The sequence below is a fragment of the Calypte anna genome, chromosome 1 (assembly GCF_003957555.1).
Source record: "Calypte anna isolate BGI_N300 chromosome 1, bCalAnn1_v1.p, whole genome shotgun sequence".
Taxonomy (NCBI): Eukaryota; Metazoa; Chordata; class Aves; order Apodiformes; family Trochilidae; genus Calypte; species Calypte anna.
In genome coordinates, this window is record NC_044244.1 from 41,443,454 (window position 1) to 41,466,470 (window position 23,017).

A 23,017-nucleotide genomic window follows, 5' to 3' on the forward strand; every position below is an offset into this window, starting at 1 on the left:
TACAAGGGTAATGACATGAAATATTTGATGGGTCTGCCCATTTTTCTTTTTTGGAAAAGGCAAACAAAGTCCAAAACATTTAGCAGTCATGTACTGCCAGCCTTAGCCTGTCCCTTAAGGAAAATAGATTGGTGAGAAGTGGTCAGGCAGGGAGTGATAAGGATACAATGTCTAGAGCAGCACAGGAATGCAAAAGGGAATAAAAGAGATCTGGGAAGCTCTGAAGCCCAGGTAGTCTTTGGACTTAAAAGTTTAGGGCCTAAAATATGTGTATTTGGGAAGGGGCTGTCAGTTTGAAGTTAATCATTCCTAGTATCTCCTCCCTCAAATATGGGTAACATGCTGAAATTTAGCAATTTCAGGGTATATTTATGTTGCTTTGTATGTATGTACAAGTTCCAAGAATTGCTGTCATTAAGTATTATATGGGTAGTATTTTAAACTAGTTGCAGCAATTGGGATCTGCTTGAGAGCAAAGTTCAGTTACAAAATTGTATAAATGTTCTAAACTTTACTTGCTTCAAGCTTTGCAAAAATGCTGCATGTTACCTCTCCTGGTCAGGAAGCCAGAGGGATATTTTAGGATATTTCAGAATGTATCAGATGGCTGATACTTCTTTCTATTGACTGGAACATAGGCTGGAGAAGTAAACCATCCACTTGGTTTAAGAAAAGTTGTGCTCTATCAGTCCCGTATTCACAAGTCAGAACTTTTTTTGACTCCTTGCTTAAACAGTGAAGTGCTTAATGTAGATGGTATGACTACTTTCAATTCAGGAAAAAAATTGTCTGAGATACAGAATGTAGTAATAGATGCTGGAGACAGGCTGTAAGGGATGTGCAGTGCTGCTCAGCAGATGTATTTGTCACTTGTAGGAGAGCAAAAGGCTTTCAAAGTACCTGGAAACATAAACTGCCTGTGGAGCTAGAGTAAAGGGAAACTTTCTCTCATAACAAAGAGGAAAGCAATGTCACGCTTAGCAAACCAGAAGAGTGACTTCAGAACAGAGTAAGATTTGTACAAAGGGACTACCAGCTGTGGGCAAAAATAGTCTGTTGTGCTTTTAGATGTCTTTATCTTACAGGAAGCGACTGGTTGAACTAATCAGCCCAGATCTTACTATGTCAGCTACCGTAACGCTGAAGAGGAGAAACCCTTATTTCTACTTCGAGCAGCTGAAGTGAGGTGGTGCAGGTAGAAGCAGCTAGCAGCTCTGGTGCTTGTATTGCTTTGCCAGGCAACTGACCCACCTGTGACTTGGCTGCCAGCTCCAAGGTCTAGTGTTGAACTGATACCACACTTGAGAGTCCACGTAGAGTATGTTAGTGCTGTTTGGACAGTACTGCTGGTGAGGCATCAGAGGTGTGTGCATGGGGCTGCTAAATATTTAGATCCCCTCAGTTTCTGTCCAGGTGCTTTGAATTTCTTGTTTTGTTTTGCCCACTGCAATGGTGAGATGAAGGGGCCATCTTTGAAGCATCCTGTTGCATTCAGTATTTTTCAGCTTAAAACCATTTAAAACAATAAGAACAGAGACAATGTTAATAACTTCACATGTAGTTTAATGTATTTAGCTGACACTAGACTGCACAATGCTTCCATGTGGGAAGGCACAAGTTATGAAAAAGATCTCATCATAAACATTTCCAGAGCACAATGAGTGGGAGATAAATAATCTGGTAGCTGTAGTGGGACACAGCATCATAGCAGTGTGTCTAGTGGTAAACATGAAAAAGGCCACAATCATGCCTGTAACTGGAGCAGCTTTCTGTGAGTTGCATTGATACATGACTGGGTTTCTTCCTCTAAATGTAACAGAGTTCATGCTTATTTCTGGTAACTGTTAAAATGCTGTAGTCATATAAAATGTAATGCTGTAATATGGAAAATCAGTATTCTTCAATCAGAATTATCTTTTACTTTTCTATAAAACCCAGTCATCCTTTGTGACTTGCCCAGTAAAGATATATTTGTTTTAAACAAGTACTGATTTGTCAACTTGTAATTAGCAAACTAATGGTGTAGGTAGTTCAGCTAAAAGTAAAATAAGGCCATAACTTTATTTAGAAAATTCTTGTGAAAAAAAAAGTCTTCTTGGCTGAAAATGTTTTATTCTGACTTGTTACGATTGTCCTTCCAGATACGGTAATTGAGTGCAGAAGCCATGGTTAGCCAAGCTAAGTAAGGAACCATCAAATAAGCTGCTGTTTTTTTGATGTTATACCAGGAAGCAGTTGTAGCTGTTGCCATACCAGTTGTGAGCAGGAGAGTCACCAACCCCTGAAACACAGGAAAGTGGTTAGTGTTGTTTTCACTTGTTCATTTTCTGGACTAGGTAGTCTTTGTGTGGCTTTTTCCACTTAACTCTGGCACTTGCTGGATCACTTCGTGAGTTAATTCCTTCTCAGAAATCCAGACATAAAAAAACCAGATTTCTGCTTAATTATGAATTGCATTGACTCATAAAACAATACAACAGTCACAGGAAAGGGCATTGCTGCTGGAATTGACTACAAACCAGTGTGGCATTGAGCAAAGTCACATAGCTAAGTAACTTACTCAGTCTTTCCAAGTCTTAGATGCTGCCTGAAAAGATGTGTAAAAGAATCAATGATGGACTGCAAAGTTTTCCACCCTTACAACATTGCATTTATAAATTTAGAGAACCAGGAAAATATTTCCTGTTATTATTACTGATTTTTATTTCTGAGGAAAGCTCTTTCTCTTCAGACTGCAGAAAATTAGTCTTGTCTAAAATGGGTGCTGATCTAAGTAATACTATGATAAGCTGCTTATCTGACAAACTGCTGTTTGTCAGAGAGAGCTAGGAATTCTAGTGAGCCATAAATGTTTACATTTTCCAGTCACAAAGTCCTTGTCAAAGGCTGCAAGAAGAGCTTCTTGAAATCTAAACACTTAAGTGTGTAGTAGATACGTAAATTCCCTCAAGTGGCAATGAGGATGCAATAGAGAATATAAAAAACATTCTGCGAGCCGTATTCTGTACTCAGGCTTATTTTCAGGGAGGAAAGATTATGAGACAAAACTTTGACCTTGGAACCTTGCAAGTGACAGCGGAAGCTTATGACTGAGAAACCTGCTTTTCCACTTACCCATCCCATTTTGTGAGCTCCAAAGAATATCGGAGACCATGCCCAGTTTAATGCCAGCTGCCCTGCATACAGACCCAGAGGAACTAATGACTTCTCATTGAAGCCCCCCACTTCCTTCCATACCAGGTAGGAGCCATATCTGGAGAAAGCAAACATAAGGTGTGATTCAGTACTTTGCTTAGAAAGCAACCATAAATTCTTGATCAAATAAAATTATTTCAGTGCTAGGGTCTACATTAATTTGAAAAAGTAAATATCTGGGTACCAATTGAAGCAGCAACTGCCTGCACAAAGTGGATGACCTACTGCAGACAGCAATATGGAGGAAGAAAAATTCCCTATCCTGCCAGGAGTAGCATTTCTTAGGTGCAGAGGAGCAGATTACCTACTGCATTTCAGTCTTAAAAAGAAAGCCGTTTTGAAATGGAAGCAAGTCTAAGATGCAAGGATAAAAGTAACATTCTGAATAGTGAAGTAACCATTAATTTTGGTACTAGGAAATAGTGCTTTAAAAGTAAATTTAAAAATAAAACCACAAGCCAATAACTTTTAAGTGGATGAAATTAATACAGGAGAGGTAAGGACTGAGTGACTCTTGGGGATGGATAATGCTAGAGCAGGAGGAACCCTATAGTCACTTCTTAGGAGGAAGGGGATGAAGATTTTAGGATTACTGTGAAAAGAATTAACCACAAAGAGTGTCCAGCACCCTTCTGCAGGATCCTGGCTACAGAATGAGCTTTCAAAAATGTTTTGAAGATTTTGAACAGATCTTCATGATGCCACAGAAGAGCAGCTCACCTGAAAGATCCCAGAATATGTGCTGCAAAAGACAGGAATCCTCAGAATTTGTTGGATTTACAAACGTAAGATTTATTTTTGCACTGAAGGAGCTACATTGGAACAGGGAGCATTCATCACCCAAGATTGTTTCTTTTGTGCTTGTCTGATTTTATAGACACCAGCTAGATTTCAATCCAGATGACTGTGCAGCCATTCCAAGTGACTACAGTAGAATCCCCTGGATAAAATGCCAGCATCGGGAATTATACCCTTATTTAAAAACTAGTAACCAAATACCGATTCCATTCTGGTAGGAATGTGAAGTGGACTGCATACTATGCTGGATGGCAGATGGCTCATACGTATTTCTACTGGCAGTGGAGCCAATAGATGCAGAGCAACTTGTAATCTTTACTTTTTTAGAAGCAAACAAACATCCACAGGAATAATTGCAAGGAGTTTGTCATCTTTTGGAGGTCACACAAGAAGGATTTTGGTTTTACTGTTTAACCCAGTTAGTGACCCAAGCTCCCTTCTTGGCCATCACTTATAAAAGTAACTGAACAATGCACTTTTGGTACTTCGGCAGTTTGCAGACAGGCTTTAAAAAAAAGAAAGGGGGGGCAGAGTAAGCCTTAGAAACTTATGGGTTTATCTTCATAAAAGGCATCAGGACCCAAGTGATTTACAGTGCCACAGTGTGCATTTAAGAGTTGTTCATATATTTGACATCAGACCAAGATCATGATGTACAAATCCACTAAGAAGCTAAATAAAAAAGATGTAAGCTTATTACTTCTAGTTATTTCTTGTTTTTAATATATTCAGGAGTTTCTGAACGAGATGTCTTGATCTTGAAGGAATGTGTGCACACAATGGATTACAGAAGGTCAGGTAATAAATATGATCTTTGCACAGAGCTGGATGTACAGTACTTAACTGGGACCATCCACCTCAGAATATTATTCTGATATTATCAAACTAAGTGATAAGCTGTCACAATTTTGATTTTTAAAATATTTGATGTCCAGGTTTATGATGAAGAATACAGAAACAAGATTTTCAAATGATGCAGACAACTTGAAGGAGGTCCTTCATGGGAAAGCCACTTGGCTCCTGTCTCTTTGAAAAAAGGTAGGGTTTTTTAATTCATGGGGCAGTAATGATCTGATTCAAATGCCAACTCTTAAAATATACAAGAGTAGAGAGCAATTTTAAAAGTACACTGTGTAAGAGGAGAATGGAAAGAACATCATGGGAAAAGGAGGACAGAGTACAAGAGGCTTAAAAATCTTTTCTGGAAAGAAAATGAAACCAAAATGAGAGAATGTGTGAGAGCAAATTTAGCATTCAGATATAGTTTCAGACAGTGCATCATTGCTGTATTTCACAACAGGTGGTGTGGTATTTAAGATAACCTGGAGGATGACCTTGTAATGTTAACTTGGAAAAGATCTGGTCTCTTTGAAACTTTATATGGTTAAGCCAGTGCTCTGTACAAACTACAAATCACTTCAGATGTGCACTCATGATGGAAGAAATGGAAGGGGTAAGCCATAAAAGGCATATTGCAGCCTAGAAACTCTTAGATTAGTACTTAACAGCTTGGGAAAAAAATATGCTGAATTTGGTGTGTGGCTAGTTCTTCCTGACCAAGTGCAGAAAAGCCACAATGCAACAATCTGTTACATTGACATCTGAGGCTCTCTTCTATGTGGCACAGCTCACTAGATTAACATAAAAGTGGGCAGATTCTAAAGCAGTTTGTGAGGTGTATCAAAACTGCCCAAACAATCTCCTGAGACAAACTACCTCTAGAAATATTTTAGCTACATCTTACTCAAAGTAATAGCTGCCAAAATACACTATTATTAAACTTCTAAAGTACCTGTGGGAATGGTGGTGGGCCTTGTGATTCCCTGGTCATTTGATAGTAATTCTGTGCTGCCAAGCATTTTATACTAGTTAAATAAGGAGGCAGTAGATGGCTTCAAACATTTAGTTTAGCAGCCTGATAGTTTTATTCAAAAAGACATGTATATTTTGATTTTAGTTTCTTTTAGATCCATCTCTGTTAGAGCAGTTCTCTTCCCATCCCCCTTCTTATTTTCCTAGAACTTCTGAAGCACGTAAGAACTCCCAGTGCTGCCTTGCTCCATCACTACCAGCTTGGCAGGTCTTCCCCTCAGAATGAATGAGGAAAGCACAGTAATGGCAGCTTTCCAAATTCCTGCTTTTGATGTGGGCACTTACACATGCAAAATGTCTTCTAAACCCACACATAACTCCTCAAACATGTTTTTACCTGTCAAACAGGCTGCTTGACACAGTTTCTTACAAACATACAGCCAAAGGAATACAATGGTTGTCAGCTCCAGCATTATACGATAAGCAACTCTGAGATCAGAAAAGTGCCTTAATACAGTATGAAAAACATACCCCATAGATGTATAGAGAGTACCCCAAACAGGAGCAAATGCCCAGTTAGGTGGACACCAGGATGGCTTCTGTAGAGATTCATACCACACTGGAATTTCTTTTTTGGTTATCTTGCCTCCTACAAATCCTCCTGCATGGGGCAGGAGTGTGAAACCCACTGCTGGGGCCCAGTCTGGTACCACTTCCATTGAGACAGTCGATCTGAAACAAACCCAAATGTGGTGGTTAGCAAAACATTTTTTAAATTAAAGTCCAAAAAAAAAGATTCAATTTTTAGCTGATTTTAGAAATATCCATGGGTAGGATCTGATCCACACCCTAGTCCTGTAACTGAGAAAGACTGCAGCTGATAATTTAATGTATCAGGTTCAGTGGACCCTGAGGTCCACCCTCCCAACAGAGGAACCTTGGGAAAGGCAGGGAGTGAGACCTTTACTCCCCACTTAGCTTTGGGAACTAAAAATACTGAATTTGACTTACATAAATGTCCTCACCCATGAGTATGCCAGAGGAATAAAGCAATTAGATACTACATGAACTCCACTTGAGGAAAAAATATGCACTAAGGCAGGTGTAATTCTTTATTCACCAAAAAGCCCATTTACTCAATGGAATTGCATAGTCAAGTATAAGAAAATAGTGTGCAATTTCCTGTGCTCGAGTGAGGTCTTTTCCAACCATGACAATTCTGTGAAATTAATTGTATGCCTTGTGTTGTATTTTTAGCTTTGATTTTTAATAGCACAAGAGTGATCTGAGTTAGCAGCAGACACTTGAGAAGCTGCCTTAGAAAAAAAACAGGACAATGAGAGGAGTAATTACCTAAATGATGTTTTGCTAAACAAGGAAGGAGATCTCAGTGGATAAATGGGGAGTACACCTGTGGCTACTGTATGAAGCACTCAATCAGTTGCAGCAATCTTAGCTGCCAAGCCCATAAAATGTGCTGGATTAAATTTGCCTGCAGAAGTAACGCTAAATAGTGCCTGGTTTTGGTAGGTTGTGTGGGTTTAGTGAAGAGTACAGGCAGCAGGAAAAAAAGCTTCATTACAGAGTTTTCTGGCCAAAAGCCAAATACTACAGAAGAGCTGTGTTTAGCTTGCTGAAATGTAAACAGGTTAGAGGGATGATAAAAAAAGGGCAGAACCGAAACACCATTATTTTTTCAAATATACAGTAGGCAAATACACCCAATTCCTTTTCATCTGTTATGCAGGATGGGGAGACAGCAGGAAGGAATCGTGAGAGAGATTGCAGTGGTAGGGAAAAAGAAACTCTGGAAGCCCCAGGAGAGAAAAGCAAGTTTTAGAACAACAAGCATTTTAAAGGCTTCTCAAAGAAAAGTGCCTTATTAACTTGGCTGTCACCTTGGCCTGTGTTGAAAAGCTGTTACTGCTGTAGCTATGGCTGCTGGGATGAGGAGGCAGGGAGTGGGGAAGAGGAAATCCCACTTGTAACAGATGTGCTTAAACTGATAGGAAATGTCGCCCAGGTGACGTTGCACTGTCGCATTTCTGCTGGAACGGGGGTGGATTTCTGTTTGGAGAACAAGGTCCAGCATGTCCAGCAAGGGAGCTCTCTTGCATCATGGTTTTTGTCCCTGTACTCGGGGGTCTGCCTGTACAGTTATGCAGATGTAATGAAGATATTTCAGTGACTGGACCACAAGCCAGACTGCATGGTATCAAGAAAAATCGTAGTGACAGAAGCAGAGCAGAATTTTGAAGGCAAACCAGAAGCTGGAGGGACTGGTAAAGCATGCAGGATTAGAACATCTGTAAGGAGTAAACAAGAAAGGGCATGTAGGCTGCAAGGCTGTGGGCTTGCCTTTAGGGGAGTTGTGGGAGAGCAATGAGTAGAAACACACAAAAAAGGCACTAAAGCCCTATAACAGTCAAAGTCAAAATGAAAACAAAAGAATGAAAAGTTAAAAAAAAATTAAGAGGAGAAGAATTCAAAACTAAGGTTAAGGAGAAGTGGGAGAAGTGCTAGTCTGGAATAGTATCAAGTGGGTCTTGGGTGAAGGATGGACAAACAAGGAAGGGAGGAAAAATGCATACCCTATTGCTGCCATACTTCCTGCCTAAAGGAGTCTACTTGATATTTACCAGGGAGCATATTAAATGGAGGAAAGGAATTAACATGTTCTCCTATGACTACATCTGTATTGTTACTTTCCTGGGAGAGCAGCAGTATACAATATTTGTCACCCCTGTTGACAGTAAGAAAGGATCTGCTTTTACTGGGATGTGAAGGAATTGCCATGTGCAGGAGCAACAAGGTATAATGGGAACAATAAGAATAATTCTTGTCTTCGGCTGGCTTCAGATAAAGAATTCCCAAAGGTTGTTAGAAATACAAAGTTAGTAAGATCTCATTAATTATTAATTCTGTCACTCTTGCTTTGCCTACAGAGAGAATAACAGGCTTACTTCTCTACACTTGCTGTGAAGTGCTGGTCATCTGTGCAGCTCAAGTGTGGCTGTCAAATGCTTTTTTTTTTTTTTTTTTTGAGAAGCGAGGGCCCAAAGGGCTTTATGCTTTATTTGGATGTAGTGGTATCAGTGAGGTTTCCTGCAGGTATTAAGCAACTGGAATTTGTCAGGAATTCTGACAGCTCTGCAGTAAAAAAATCTGAATGTGTGCTACAGGCTGAAAGTGCTAAATACTGTATCAAACTGGAAAAGTAACTGCTCTGCTGCAGTTATTAGTGAATAAATGATGTAGCTACCTGTCTGTCCCTCTGCTTGTTGGAGGAAGAATGCTATAGTAATTCTTATGTGATGAGATTAAGAAGATCAAGCAGACAAACAGAAATGGGGAAGGCATAAAGCACAATAACAGGGAAAGTGAAGCTACGCATAAACAGGAAAGGTGAAGAAATAGAAGTGGTTTAACATACTGGCTTGAATACCAGCCTTTTGACTGCTATTACTGCTAGTTATATACTATCTTTCCTCATAGTATTTCTCTTCCCAAGCATGGGAGAACACTCCCTCTTGCACAGTACCAAGGAAATGTACCAGAATGTGCTGCTAGGCTCAGCCTAGCAGACCACAGCATCCCATCAGCAGTTGAAGTTCCTGTATTTTAATTCCCAATAAATGAAATACCAGTATCAGTTCCCATAAAAAAGCAGCAGCTAACTCGGGGAGCAGCACCAGTTGCTTCTGGAAGAAGCCTCGTTTGTCTTCCTCTTGTTACTTGGTGCAGGTCTTTAGAGAGAGACTGAGTAAAAGGCAGGGATGCAGGGGGAGTCAGTGCATTTGGTCAGTGATGCAGCCTTTTGTTTGGTTACCTGTGCAATATTTATAGAACACCCTGTACATTTTGGAAAGTAATGTAATCACACAGTTTATACAGGATTATCAGCCCTGACCTGGTGTATAGCTAAACCTGATAATTGCAGTTAAACCTGAAATTACTTGGTGATAACTTACACCGCACAGGCTTGCTAGCAGCCCCTCTGGCTGCATCTGTGTTACACAACCTAGAATAATTACTGCTTTCCCAGCCCCACTTCAGGGTGACATCTGGTTGCACAATATTCTTGCACCCTGATTTTCATACTGAAGAAACCCAGATGTCTGTGGATGGTATCTCTAGTTGCCTAGCAGATATCTGCCCCTAAGAAACACCGCAGTTGGAAATCTTGTCTCCCCACACACACTTGTTTATGGCAGTTTCCACCTCTTATCTCTGCCCTGCAACATTTCCTTTACCATCCTGCTCATTTTCTCTTTAGCCCTGGTCTGACTTCTGACAGTTTCAGCAGTGCAGTGAGGACTGCAGCAGGCCAGTGTGCTTTACAAACATGTTAAAAATAATTTTTCTAGGTGTTCAAAGCACCCAAACATGCCCAAGGCTGGTTCCAGCTATGTGAAGTAACAGGAGGAATAAAGGAGGGGAAAACCCAGTATTGCAATTTGATACCTAAATGGGCTTCTGTCTTTTTGCAAGTTGTTTGTCTGTGCTGGTGTAGCATGTAGAAAATCGTCCATGTCCTTCTGTTCTTGGAAAAACACCGAACACTCAAAAAAAGGGATGGGTTGTGCGAAGGGGTGGGGGGACAGGGTGAGATATAACATGACAGAGGATCTGGTTTCCATCAACCTGATGAAAAATTAACTAAACCCCCTTTGCTTTAAGCAAGTCTCTGAAAGGCAGTTAGGTCCTTTCTCCAGGCACTTTGAGGGACAGCTTGGTGAATGCCAAGGAGAAAGAAAGAAAGGACAACTACTTTAATTGCATTGTCTGAGATCCCTGTGCTGATAAACCTCTGGCTAATCCCTTTCTTGTGCAACTTAGTGCTGGCTACCCAGTCACATGAGCCTTAAATTACACATATTGTATTAAAAATGCTTAAGAAAATCTCTCAGCAAGGCTAAAACACCCATATGTTTCTGGGGTTTCTCATCCCTGCTATTTTGAGGTAGACTGAGAAAGCTGTGAAAGTACTGAAGGTCAGGAGGTGGTCCCCCAAAGTATAAACTCTCCCTCTCGTCCCCTCCAGCATATTCTGGGGACAGACAAGGTTCTACCCAATTCCCAGAGGCACCATGCAAATTTTCCCTAAGCAAAAAGGCTTGTTCCTGAGATGGCTGCCTGAAGAACTAAGTGGTACACAGTTCATTTATACTGATAAATTGTTTATGTCTGTTGTGGCTTTCACTCTCGGGAAACCACAATACTAAACCCAAAGTTACATCGCAGTCTGTATCACAAAATATGGCTACCACAGAAAAGAAGTCTTATCCGTATCTGATCTCAAGTAATAAAGAAACTTAAATGGTATATATTAGATTAATGTAATAAATATCTAACAAATATGCATATATGACATGTATATTGTAACATGTATTTGTAACTAAAAATTGTTATATTTATTGAAAGACATAGTATGATCATAAGGTTTGGAGACAACAAACTCACTGACCAGGTTACACTTCATTTAAAATGGCAGAGCACAAATTGTGCAAAGAAGTATGATTTATGGAAGATTCACATACTGGGAACTGAAATCTATGCTAGAACAAAATCTTCCCAGGTGATAACTTGCCATTTACTGGTAAATCTCTTCTAATTTTCCCTTTGTATGTTTGTATAAAATCCTCTCACAGAGTGCACTTTAAAGACCAGAAGTTTCCTTGACTACCTTCCTTCCAAACAGCTACCCAGCCTCCTGCTGTAGGTTTTTCTTCTTTGTCCATCCACCTGTAAATTCCATCCACATCTATTTAAAAATGTTAAGTTTCTCTAACATTTCTAATTTAAGTGCTGCTGACTCTTTTCAGCTTGCCAGGCAGTCTTTTAAGAGGGTACAACTTAACAAGCATCACATCTAAAGGATGCTCTAATAGCAGTGAGAGGATGTTCATCACCAGTGGTAATGTGCCTTACAAATGGTCTGCACCCTTTACAGCAAACCAGAGATAAAATAGTAGCACTCAAGTGTGCTACACACAGCCACAGCATCACTACCGGGACTGCTGCAGTGGTTGGCAGGAACTGGCCTCTTAAAACGTCAACCCAGAAGGCCACAACCCTGAACCTTCCCAGGGCTTGATGGGCATCTGGCAGGGTGAACTGTAATCTTGTGGCCCAGTACAGAAGGGGTGCCCCTTGCTGGTGGGGCTGCTGGTAGTAAGGGTGCCTAAAAGCTCTAATGCACAAACTCAGCACAGTAACACAGCAGCTACTCAGTTTGTAGTTCTGGGGTACTACCTCAGTTGGCCCTGCTGGTAACTTGCCACTTCTCGTCTCAATACAAGACGGACATTACAGGTAGAGGCAGCTGTAAAGTGGGATGCAGTCACGTATTTGTCGTATAAATCCTATGTTACTGCCCATATAGCTCAGCTAACATGAGAAGCTCCCTGGCTTTTCTGGGCATTTTACCCAGAGGCTGACAGAGAGAAAAACTTCACACAAAACAGCATAGGCTAGAGAGTAGGTAAGTGAGCAAAATCTGCTGTTACCCTTTTGCATTGGCCCGAATAAAAAAGCAACAGAATCTCTTGCTATTCTGACCCATTTTCCTTCTTCTGAGTTTAATGTAATCTCAACTTAACTGCTCTGTGAAGTCTGACTCACTGCTCAATACTGTTTCATAACCTGAAGTGATGCAAAGACATTACACAACTTTTCAACTCTAGCATGGCAACTTTCACTTTTTTTTTTTTTGGGGGGGGGGATGATCGAGCTAGTTAAGTGCATTTTGTACTGATTTATAAGCATCACTTGGAAATTCAGAAGAATAAGAAAACAAACAAACTCTTTCTTTCGCCCTTCAATGTATGTCCAGTGAGGAGCTGCAAGAATTGGACAAATGTCCAGTTAAACAGCAACACTGAAAGAAAAAAACGTTTACTTCAATATCAGACCGAAGTAATCTGGAGTGCACGTGTGTGTGGCATGAGAAGGCTGCACTGGGGCTCCACGAGAGACCGGAGCAGTCAGAAGTATCAGCTGCCAGACGCTGTATCTGACTGAGAGCACAACTGGGCAGCTGCGAACCACTGCAAAGCCCATGTGCATAAATAAAATTAAAAGTAAACTTCCGTCTTTAGTTCTCTTAAAAGAAAACCAACACTTTCTATGCCAAAGGGCGGCGTGGAAAAAAGCAGCTGCTCTTTGACCAACTTCCCTCCGCCCAGGCGGTGGCACCGCTCCCGTCCCGCAAGCAGAAAGGCGAAGGCCACCATGGGTGCCGATGCCCCCCGGGCGGTGCCTCCACCCCGCAGCCCGTCCCTGTCCCCGTTCCCCCGAAAGGGACCCGGAGGACAGGGCGCGCAGGGCCGCCACACGATGCCTTCCCCAGGCTCCTCCATCTGCCCGCGGCCCGCCCTGCCCGGGCTGGGGAAGGCGATGGCGGTCCCCACGCAGGGGCTGCCCGGGGTGAGGCGGGGTCGAGAGGTCCCGGAAGGACCGGCGGACCCCGGACACGGGACACGGGCGCTGCAGGGCTGTGCCGTTCCCGTGGGCTCTACCGCCCGGTCCCGTCTTGTCCTGCAGACAGGGCCGAGCAGGGGGCTCGGGGCAGCCCCTCAGTTACCTCAGCTCCCTCGCTGCAGCCGCCGGTCGCGCCTCCTCTGCCGTGAGGCGGCGGTGCCCGCCCCCGGCCCCGCCCAGACACGCCCCGGGGAGGGGCCTCCGGCGCCGGGCGGGAGGAGCGGTGCGGCGCGGCGCGGGCCGGGCCGGGTCTAGGGCGGCGAGTGCCGGGGCAGTCCGATCCCTCTGCCTTCTCCCCTCCCGGCGCCCGGCGGGGGGGGTGGTTGCCGGCGGGGGCCGCCCCGTTCCCGTGGCAACGCGGGGCGCGGCGGCGCAGGCGGTCGGGCGGCGGCCATGGGCAGCTGGGCCGCGGCGACATGGCGGCTTGGTGGCTGCAGCGGGCGCGTCGGCCTTCGCGTCGCACCGCGGCGGCGGGGCAGCTCCCGCCCCGGCGATGGGGACCGGGCGGCGATCCTGAGCGACCTGCTGCAGAGCTCGGTGGAGGCCGAGGAGCCGGGCGCGGCAGCGGCGGCGAGGCGGGCGCGGCCGTCCCCCCAGGAGGGCACGGTGCTGCTCTTTCCCGGGCAGGGCAGCCAGTTCGTGGGGATGGGCCGCGGGCTGCTGGGGTACCCCGGCGTGCGGGACATGTACCGCCTGGCCGAGAAGGTGCTGGGCTACGACCTGCTCTCCCTCTGCCTGGAGGGGCCGCGGGAAGAGCTGGACCGCACCCAGCACTGCCAGCCCGCCGTGTTCGTCGCCTCCCTGGCCGCCGTGGAGAAGCTCAACCACCAGCAGCCTAAAGTGAGGGGCGCACCGCGGCGGGGAGCGGGGGACGGGGAGGGAGGCCGGGTCGGGCCGGGCCGGGCCGTCGCGGCCAGCTGGGGTTGAGGCTAGGCCCCGCCTCAGGCCTCGACCCCGCCGGGCGGCTGCGAGGCGGCTCCCGGGAAGCTTGGGGGAGGCGGGACGGGGCGCCGCGGCCTCTCGGGCCTCCTGCTTTTCGGGGCCCGGCTGATGTTTGGCCTCGGGTCTGTCTCCGTGCAGGTGGTGGAGAGCTGCGTGGCGGCGGCGGGGTACAGCGTGGGGGAGTTCGCGGCGCTGGTCTTCGCTGGAGCCCTGGGCTTTGCGGAAGGTGCCCGGGAAATGTCCTGAGCCTCCCCCCACACACACCCAGTAGGATCTCCCACTCCCGCCCCATGCATCTTCCAAGGCATAGCCTGTTACCACTGTTTCCTTCCCACTTTTTTTTATTAGTGGATAAATTTTACTTTCTACGTCCACTGTTCACTTTAATACGTGTAATGCAGCATTAAAAGCATTGACGTTTCATGAGAGTAAACAGCCACCCTTTCTTGCGCACAGGGCGCCTGTAGCAGTGTTTTCTCGGGGCTTACATTTACCCAGCATCTCTGTTTTTCTCCTTAGCGCTGTACGCGGTGAAAGTGCGCGCCGAAGCCATGCAAAAGGCGTCGGAAGCTGCCCCCAGTGGAATGCTATCGGTTATCGGTCGGCGAGAGGCAAATTACAAATTTGCCTGCTTGGAAGCTCGTAAACACTGTGAATCGCTGGGTATAGAAAACCCTGTCTGTGAAATTTCAAACTATTTGTTTCCAGACAGCAGAGTCATTGCAGGACACATACAGGTATTGCCTTAGAATAGCTGTCCCTTTAGTTCAAGTTAACATTTAATTTTTCTAAACTTTTCTCTTGCACTTCTGTGTGGAAGTTAAGTATGGCCTAAGTTTGTCCAAACGAGTTTTTGAGCTGTGGGGTCTTTTTTCAGCATGTGCTCAGCAGCTGGGTAGGGAAAGCAGTCCCTTTATGATGCTAAGTTTGAAATGAGGTGGTTCTTTGTCGTGCACAACTCTTACTTCTCTCTCTCTTTTATAGGCTTTGGAGTTTTTGCAGGAGAATGCCCGAAAATATTATTTTACACGTGCAAAATTGCTTCCGGTCAGTGGGGCGTTTCATACCAGACTTATGGAACCAGCAGTAGAACCACTGGCTGAAGCCCTAAAATCGATTGAGATTCAGAAACCACTGCTCTGTGTCTATTCCAATGTTGATGGCAAAAAGTACATGCACTCAAAGCACATTCAGAAGCTGTTAGTGAAGCAAGTGGTTTCTCCTGTTATGTGGGAACAGACCATGCATTCTGTTTATGAAAGAAAGCAAGGAACAGAATTTCCTTACACATATGAAGTGGGGCCTGGGAAGCAACTAGGAGCCATTCTCAAAAAATGTAATTTAAAGGCCTGGAAACAATATAACCATGTAGATGCTTTGGAAGATGAGGAAGCAGCAGAAACCTAAGTAGCCCTTTGAGAAAAATCCACGCAACTTGGCTTTTCTGCTTAAATTGAAGGTTGTGCTCCCAAAAAGAGGCAGTCTTAAACATGCTGGAAAGAGTACCGTGTGTGTGATCACAGTGAACATTTTCCTTCCCCATGTGCTTGACCTCAGCTGTAGAAGGGGAAGAGCAAAATTTGTTTTTTCCCACCAATGTGGGACAGCAAAACTGCCAATAAACATGCCAAATAGCCTTCTGTTTGGCTGACTCAATCCTGCAAGCAACTTCCTCTCTTTTTAAATTTTTCTGCGGGGGGTGGATTTGGGTTCAACTCGGTAGCTGTGACTGTGTGGTGCAGGGATCTTCTGTGTGGGCACAGGGGTAGAACCTGGCTCTTGGATCTGGGTTGTTGAGGGTTCTGCACTGGGCCTGAGGATGCATTTAGAGGAATCCATCAGTTGGTACTGCTGTTGGTATGCTGGTGTTGTTGGTTTCTAATTCGACTGACTTGCAGGACATTTATCTATGTAAAATTCTTTTATTTTGTGACTATGTTGTCACATAGCAGCCAGGTAAGGCAGAAGATGTAATAAGGAATGTGATTTTCTTAAGGTTGAACTATGAATAAACTATAAAGCTTGTTTTGGTATTTTTAATGCTGTGAGGTGCATCATTACTGGCCTGTAGTCTGCACATGAATGGAAGTAATTTTCCTTCCCGTTGTTCGGCGTTGGTTGTTCCTAGTTAGACCAGAAATGTTTGCTGAAAGTTTCACTGAAATATTTCACTGAAAAAGCTTACCAATATTCCTCAGCTTTCTCGGAGTCGCAGGGCTTTTGTTGTCCCTGACTGAGCCTCTGAGGCTGTGTAAGCTGAGTCGGCCCTTTGGATGACTTTTCTTGACAGCAAAAAAACAGCAATTCTGGAAAACTGCAGAGAGAGCTCTTAGGGGACACCTTTGTACACAGGGTGAGCTCTGTGGTAACAGTGCGGGGGAGGAGTATTTGGATGCTGGTGTATCAGCTCTCTCTGTATTCTTGAAAGTGTTTTGCCAGCTTGTATGTTTTCTGGCAACAGGAAATGAGCTGGAAAGGAGTGGGTTGTCCTGAGCCCTCCTGGAAAGATCTTCCTGGTTCCCTTGTTGGCACTGACTTGGTGGAAGGATGAGGGCTGGTGGCAGGTCCCTGGGCTGTGGGGGAGCACCTGCAGAGCTCAAGTAGCACTTGGAACAGCTTTAGCACCAACCCAGGGGGGTTTGGATTGTGCATCCAACCCTTGGCTTATTAAAATACATACAGTTGTGCTACAAGATCACTCTGCCTGTGCAAGATACTTCTAGAGTGCACAGAAAATGTGTGCTTGCTTGGTGTGCTCATCATCTGTAAGGGGTACTGAAAGCTTAAGGAACTATGAGAGAATTGTATTACAATGTGACCAGAAGTTTCAACTGAACCCTAGCCTCTTTTAAAAAAACTTTATGGTAATTTAATGGCTTATTTAACAGATCTATATAGGAAAAAATCAGATATATTACTTAACCATGCATGTCTTTGGTGATTTATTATGCAAAGCAGCATAACTTCCAATTACAGTATTGAGCATTTCATAATGTGACATTTCTGGAAGGGAAGATGAATTTTAAAATACTGGCCTCAATTATGATTGCTTAGTGGAGTGTATTATTAAACAGTCCTTTTGTGAACTGAAATTGGCAGCTGAGCCCACCTTTACAGTACAAATTCCACTTTTGGCACGTGGAAACATTAACTTTTAGTGAAATACAGAAGGATTTGTCAGCCACTGCACTTTTAAGAGGCTGCCAGTTAAGGTTTGGGATTATTGTAATGAAAATAATTTTGGTGAAGGCTCCTATGTTACAGGTCATTCATTCAGGTGTAATACAGGCAAGGTGTTAATAAAGCATGCCCAAGGCAGCAGCATGTTGGTCAGAGTTTCTCAGCAAAATCCCATTCATACCCTTAAGTGCTGAATTGTGTGCTGTGTTAGAACTCTGACTCTGTGTCAAATGCAACATTAGTGACTTTGAAGCCAGTTTTTATGGTAGTAGGGAACTAAGCACGGGATGTTGGTGGCACTATCTGGGGTTTAGGATAGTGCTTTATAATTTCAGGACTCATTTTTCTAATTTTTTCTCTTTTTCTGTGGAATTTTTGGAGATCTGTTTTCCTTTTATATTATTTTTACACAATTGTTTCTAGTTTTCTTCATTTTACTTGAACACTTTGCCTGGAATAAGAGGGCTTTGGGGGAGAATCATGGTAAAAATCTGTTTGTAAATGCAGAGTATTAGATAAACTTTGCACTTTTGTCAGCTGCAGAGTGCCAAAGGGATATCTGGATGTCTGTATCCTAAGAGCCTCCCAGTCTTGTGGGCCCTGTTTAATTAGTGGGGAGAAGGAACCGAAGCCACTGCCTGAGTGTTTGCTTTTCTTGTTTGCTTTTCTTCTGGATAGCAGTTGAGCCTAAGCCAAGGTAGCAAGTCCTGCATTTCCAGGGCTGCTCCTCTCTGAGCCTCCTGTCTTCAAAACACGAAGCAAGCAGTATCCTAGTCTTGTGCTGTTGATGTTGCAGTTTATATCAGCAAACAAAAGTGATGGATGCCTTTGTGATCCAGAGCACCCAGGGCTTGCTTTCATGTCGTGCCTGGCAGCATGGCATCCTGATGGTGGATGGCTGTGTGTGAGCAGAAGGGTGTCTCACGTCCTGTAAAACTTACCTGTGGTCAGGCACAGAGTGGCATGCAGAGTAACCAAAAATACTGGATCCTAGCACTGTTATTTGCCTTATTTTTATGTGCTTGCTCATCTACCCCTTCTGCTTTTGGAAACTGAACTTTCAAGATGTGAAAAGTCAGTGTGGTCCCTTCATGTAGGAGCAAGCAGAAGCAGGATGTGAAAAAAAAAAATCAAGTGAATCAAGTGCTGTAAACTCTGTCACATGAGGAAGTGTGCAGTAAAAAAAACAAAAAAGAAAGAAAAAAAAAAAAGATAATTACATTTGTGTCTCCTGAGTCACAGTGTAGAGCCGTAACTGAGAGACTCTTTGCTCAGCTCTGCAGGTGAGAGGGGAGCCTGGTAATTACTGCTCGCTGCGGTAACTGGTTTATGTGAGCTCTTGTTGTGGGTGCTGTTTGCTTTGTGTTTCACTGGCTTCATGGGTGTGATTACATTACTGTATTCCTTGAGACTGTGTTTTGTGCTGTGTATCCCCTCTCCTGTGAATCAAAGTATGACATTATTGATTGTACGACTCATCCCACGTGGCTCTGGGATGGAACAGGCAGTCTTGGCAGTCTCCAGTTTATCATAGCTCCCCTGTGCATAAAGATGATTTATTTAGAAATAATAGAAGTTGTTTTGGTGTGTTAAAGTGATTTATCTGGGAAGAATCTGGTTTTTGGCAGCTTGTACTTCTATTACACATCCATAGGTTGTTTATTAGTCCCTCTTGATGGGAATTTTTACCCTTCACTACTTCAATACATTTTCTGTCACACTGCTGTTAGGGAATTAAACAGAGCAGTTGATTTCTTGATGAAGCTTTGGTCAGCTTCTGTGACTCAGGTTACAGATGTGCTAATTGTGCTTTTCTAGAAAAAAACTTGTGTACCTGCTGCTGAAAGGCAAATTGGCTGAAGGGCATTTTGAAAAGAGGTAACTCTAGAATATCTGTTGCTGCTGCTGCTGCTTGAACTTTTGGGTTATGCTGGAGCCCTCACTGTCTACATAAGTACTTTGCTTACCTTCTTTTTGCACTGATTTCCAAGTCAGTCAAAGGGATGTTGAGGTCCTTCAAGATTAAATAGTTGAGTGAAATATTCTAGTTGAAACTTTTTCTTGTTTGTTTGTTTTCCCCAGAAGAATTTTTTTATTTGGACAGTTAGGATCATTACAGGATTTGGGTACCATTCACAAAAGAGAGAAAACATATTCCTCAGCCCACTTAAACTTGACTGGATTTGGCACTGAAGAAAAGAGTGGTTAAAATTCCTTGTCTCATTTAGAGCAGGGACTCAAAACTCCAATCTCTCAGATAAGTGCTTAGATCACTAGGACATTAAATATTCTGTTTTCATGTTTCAAAATTGTGCTAACCATAGTCATCACTTGACTAGACAGGAAGCAGGTATTCCCTCTGCTGAGGGGAATACCCAAACCACAGAGATGCACTTTCATTTTCTTGCTGAGAGTCTGTAAGTGAAAAGCAGCTTCAACAGCAAAGGACAGGGAAGATGCACCCAGACACAGAGAATAACTTGGGATGGCTGGGGCTGTTGTCAGAAGAAACCCCACTGTGTCCTAATGGCCACCTGCAGGGTATGCCAAGGTGACACCTACACCCATCTCCAGCCTGTGAGCTGTGCTCAGGTTCCCCTTAGTTACCTGTTTTCCCCCTGAGAACATGACTTCCAAAAAGACACGTCATAAAAAAAAACCCTTTTCTAAATTCGATCAACTTCATGGGTTTTTTTCTGGCAGTTTTAAAAAGAGGCAGAAGAATATCAAATCTATTAGTAGATTTCTGAAAAATTCTTGAAAAGTAATAAGCTTGGCTTGAGTGGCCCTTGAATAGTAACCCAAGCAATTTGCTTGCTAGCTCATCCAAAACACTTTTTTTTCAAAAAACTGTCATTTCATGTGCTATTTTTACTACACAAGAATCAAGTAAAGCTCTCCTGTAGTCTTAGATAGCAGAATGTACAAGACAGAGATACTGCTACTAATATGTGATAGCACAATCTTAAAAAATACAGGAGAAAACACTGCAACAATTTAATTTTTAAAAAGCATCATGGTTTTAATCTTCACTATTGCTTTTACAGTGTTAAAATTTAAAGGATGTCCAGCATGCCTTCAGTCTTCCCCACATCCAGAATCTCTTTAAGAAACTCGTTTATACAGAATAGACACTTTATATTGCTTTAAAACAAACAAAAAAAGACAGACTTTCTAATTGCCTGGAGTCACATTTCAAAACAAGCAAGTCGGGCAGTTATCCAGCAACAACCTCCTTATTTTAGACATTTTTCTATTTTAAAAAAAAGGTATGAAACAGCAGTGACCCAGCACTAGCCTAGGTTTTAAATATAAAAGAGATTTTTATCAGTGTAAATTTGAAAAACAAACCAGCTGCCACCACCTGGGTGTTAATGATATTGGTCAGAGTCCAGCAATGACCTCCTATTGTAATTCTCTTGTGTTAATTCTGGAGTCCATAATTCATGGCCCACCAAAAGGCAACAACAAGTAAGGCTGCAGGCACCAGCTTCTGACAGAGGCACCTGAAAGGAAGCTTGCAGATCTGTGGGAAGTAAAGAGAAGCTCATTAGAAATAACAAGCAGCAAAAAGATGGGGCAGTGGGGCTAAGAAGAATCCCTGCGTGCAAGGTTGTTGTGAAGTCAAGGAAACAACCCAGTTCTGCAGGAACATGTTTGGGTCTGGTTTTCAGGTGGCTGCTCTATCCAGCCTCAAAAGAACCCTCCTTTCTTCTTGGGGGGGTTAACACCGTGTGAAGCTGCTGGTAGCAGGACTGTAGCTCCCCTAGCTTAGAGCTTCTTACAGTGGGAGACACCTTCCCTCTGCAGGGACCCCCATGAGTCGTGAGGGACTTGGGCAGCTGTTTGCAGACATTTTGCATACTGTCTATAAATTGAGAAATTTTGGTCTAAAAAGACAAAATGAAGCAGTGGGAGGGCACCAATAAGTGAAGGAATAAACCCAAACTTAGAGCCACATTATATGCTTTAGTTATTAATACATACTCGGGAGGAAGGTGTTACTTTTGCCTACTTCAGAATAAAAGGGTGGAAGAAAAGGGAGAGAGCATACCCAGCCTCCATAACCAATGATCTTCTTTGTCCAGTTATTGTTCAAAATATTTCCAAAGCTTCTTACAACATTTTTTATAATATTCCACATCTGGAAAACACTGATTGCAACCCTGATGATTTAAAGAAAAAATAAAAGAAAGGAAAAAATAAGCATGAGGATAGAAAATTCATTCTAAAAATTGACAAACAAGAATATCAAGGTTTAGGAAACTACAAAAAGAAACCCCAAATTCCAGTATGTTCTTTCCTGAAAGTCTATGTGTACATCTGTATTTCTCTAAGTACTTAGGCATAAGACCTGGCAACTTAATAGAGCTTTGAAAGGCAAGGATAATTTGATTTCAGAATTAGCTGATCACTAACATCACACAAAGCAGCATGCTGCAGTAGAGCTCCTGAGCAGCCACCTTGTGCCTTTGCTCATGTTTGAAACTCAGAGCAGCACTGACCAAGGAGAGTGGGTGGTGTGTCATGAGTCCAAATTCAGGACAGCAGCACGGGAGTGACAGAGCGATCCCACGGGGTCTCTCTGCAGCATGAGCCCAGCTTTACTGAGGCAGAAGTGTTATTACTGTGTGTGCTCTGTCCAGGAACACAGCTGTAACCAAACTCTGTAAGGCTGCAATAAGCAACCATCCTCCTCCTGAAGCATGGGGAGAAGACATAGAGACTCATTTCAGGGTTCAGACATGGATTATGTATCTTGGGTTAGGATGTTACTGCTTGTGAATTACTCTGCAGTTCATAACATCCATGACAACCCTGTCAGCTCACAGCAGATAAAAGGCAATTCAAACTCCTTGAGCTGTGTTTCATTTTACTGTGGGTGGGTTATCTGACATGCAGCAACATGTGAATCCCTGAAGCATCACATTTAACTAGGCTGAAGACCTCTTATCATTCAGCTGTGCTAAAAGACATTGTCAAACCTAGAAAACTACTGTGCTAATGTGGAATTTTAACTACCAAGAAACTATTTAAGCCTTTTGACTGTAAATGGCTGTAGAATGTGGAAACAATTTACATTATAAAGCTCTTCATCATGAAGCAAGCTCCAGTAGGTTTTGGTTTTTTGGGTTCTGTGTGAAGCAGCAGTAGTAGCAGTAAAAGTTTCTATTTTGTGTATGGAAAATTCTATCTAACAAAACATTACCATTTAGCTATATAACATGGTTTTCAAAAGGATCTGAACACCAACAGTACCAGTCAGGTAACTTACCCATGTGCCAGGTGAAGCAGCGTGTCTTCAAATTTCCTGTGGTGTGTCCTGTTAAATTCATCCCCAATCAGGGCCAGCTGATGCCCAACCTGGGCAGCTGAGCTGAAAGGTGTTCAGGATGGTTATGTTAAAGGAAAATACAGTAACAGCAGTTCTCTAAAAAGCACTCAGCAAATGGCAGGCACAGTTATTACCCTAACAGTTGGACTAAGCTGGATGTAAAAGTGAAATGTTAAGGGTTTATTTTTTCCTGTTGCTTAAGGCTTTGCTGATCAGGCACCTTACACCCATATTTATGTGCATACAGAGGTGTTGAAGCTGTATATCTGGCAC

General features: G+C 43.3%; 2 protein-coding genes across 3 annotated transcripts; one reads left to right on the forward strand and one right to left on the reverse strand.

Moving 5' to 3' along the window:
• Nucleotides 1-2,047: 2,047 nt before the first annotated feature.
• On the reverse strand, nucleotides 2,048-13,478 carry TSPO (translocator protein). Of its 2 annotated transcripts, none has more exons than XM_030468953.1 (4): nucleotides 13,391-13,478; nucleotides 6,337-6,537; nucleotides 3,115-3,253; nucleotides 2,048-2,281 (listed from the first exon to the last, which is right to left on the reverse strand). In XM_030468953.1, exons 2-4 carry the CDS (start codon nucleotides 6,522-6,524, stop codon nucleotides 2,111-2,113), a joined length of 498 nt encoding a protein of 165 aa, XP_030324813.1. In that variant the 5' UTR covers nucleotides 6,525-6,537; nucleotides 13,391-13,478; the 3' UTR covers nucleotides 2,048-2,110. The 2 variants fall into 2 exon arrangements, with proteins under 2 accessions (XP_030324813.1, XP_030324812.1); XM_030468952.1 differs by lacking the exon at nucleotides 13,391-13,478 and adding an exon at nucleotides 7,704-8,173.
• A 202-nt stretch (nucleotides 13,479-13,680) lies between these two features.
• Nucleotides 13,681-16,269, forward strand: MCAT (malonyl-CoA-acyl carrier protein transacylase). The gene is made up of 4 exons (XM_030468609.1): nucleotides 13,681-14,127; nucleotides 14,368-14,455; nucleotides 14,749-14,966; nucleotides 15,214-16,269. Exons 1-4 carry the CDS (start codon nucleotides 13,681-13,683, stop codon nucleotides 15,634-15,636), a joined length of 1,176 nt encoding a protein of 391 aa, XP_030324469.1. The 3' UTR covers nucleotides 15,637-16,269.
• The last annotated feature ends 6,748 nt before the right edge of the window (nucleotides 16,270-23,017 follow it).

Bases quoted from the DNA above. Each gene is read 5' to 3' on its own strand.
- TSPO (XM_030468952.1), bottom strand. From the start codon at position 7,897: ATGCTGGACCTTGTTCTCCAAACAGAAATCCACCCCCGTTCCAGCAGA. The intron at 6,538-7,703 runs GTGACAGCCAAG...GGTTTGTTTCAG, and splicing joins GCTTTTCAACACAGGCCAAG to ATCGACTGTCTCAATGGAAG. The intron at 3,254-6,336 runs GTATGTTTTTCA...TGCTTTCTCCAG, and splicing joins ACTCTCTATACATCTATGGG to ATATGGCTCCTACCTGGTAT.
- MCAT (XM_030468609.1), top strand. From the start codon at position 13,681: ATGGGCAGCTGGGCCGCGGCGACATGGCGGCTTGGTGGCTGCAGCGGG. The intron at 14,128-14,367 runs GTGAGGGGCGCA...GTCTCCGTGCAG, and splicing joins TCAACCACCAGCAGCCTAAA to GTGGTGGAGAGCTGCGTGGC. The intron at 14,967-15,213 runs GTATTGCCTTAG...TCTCTTTTATAG, and splicing joins TCATTGCAGGACACATACAG to GCTTTGGAGTTTTTGCAGGA.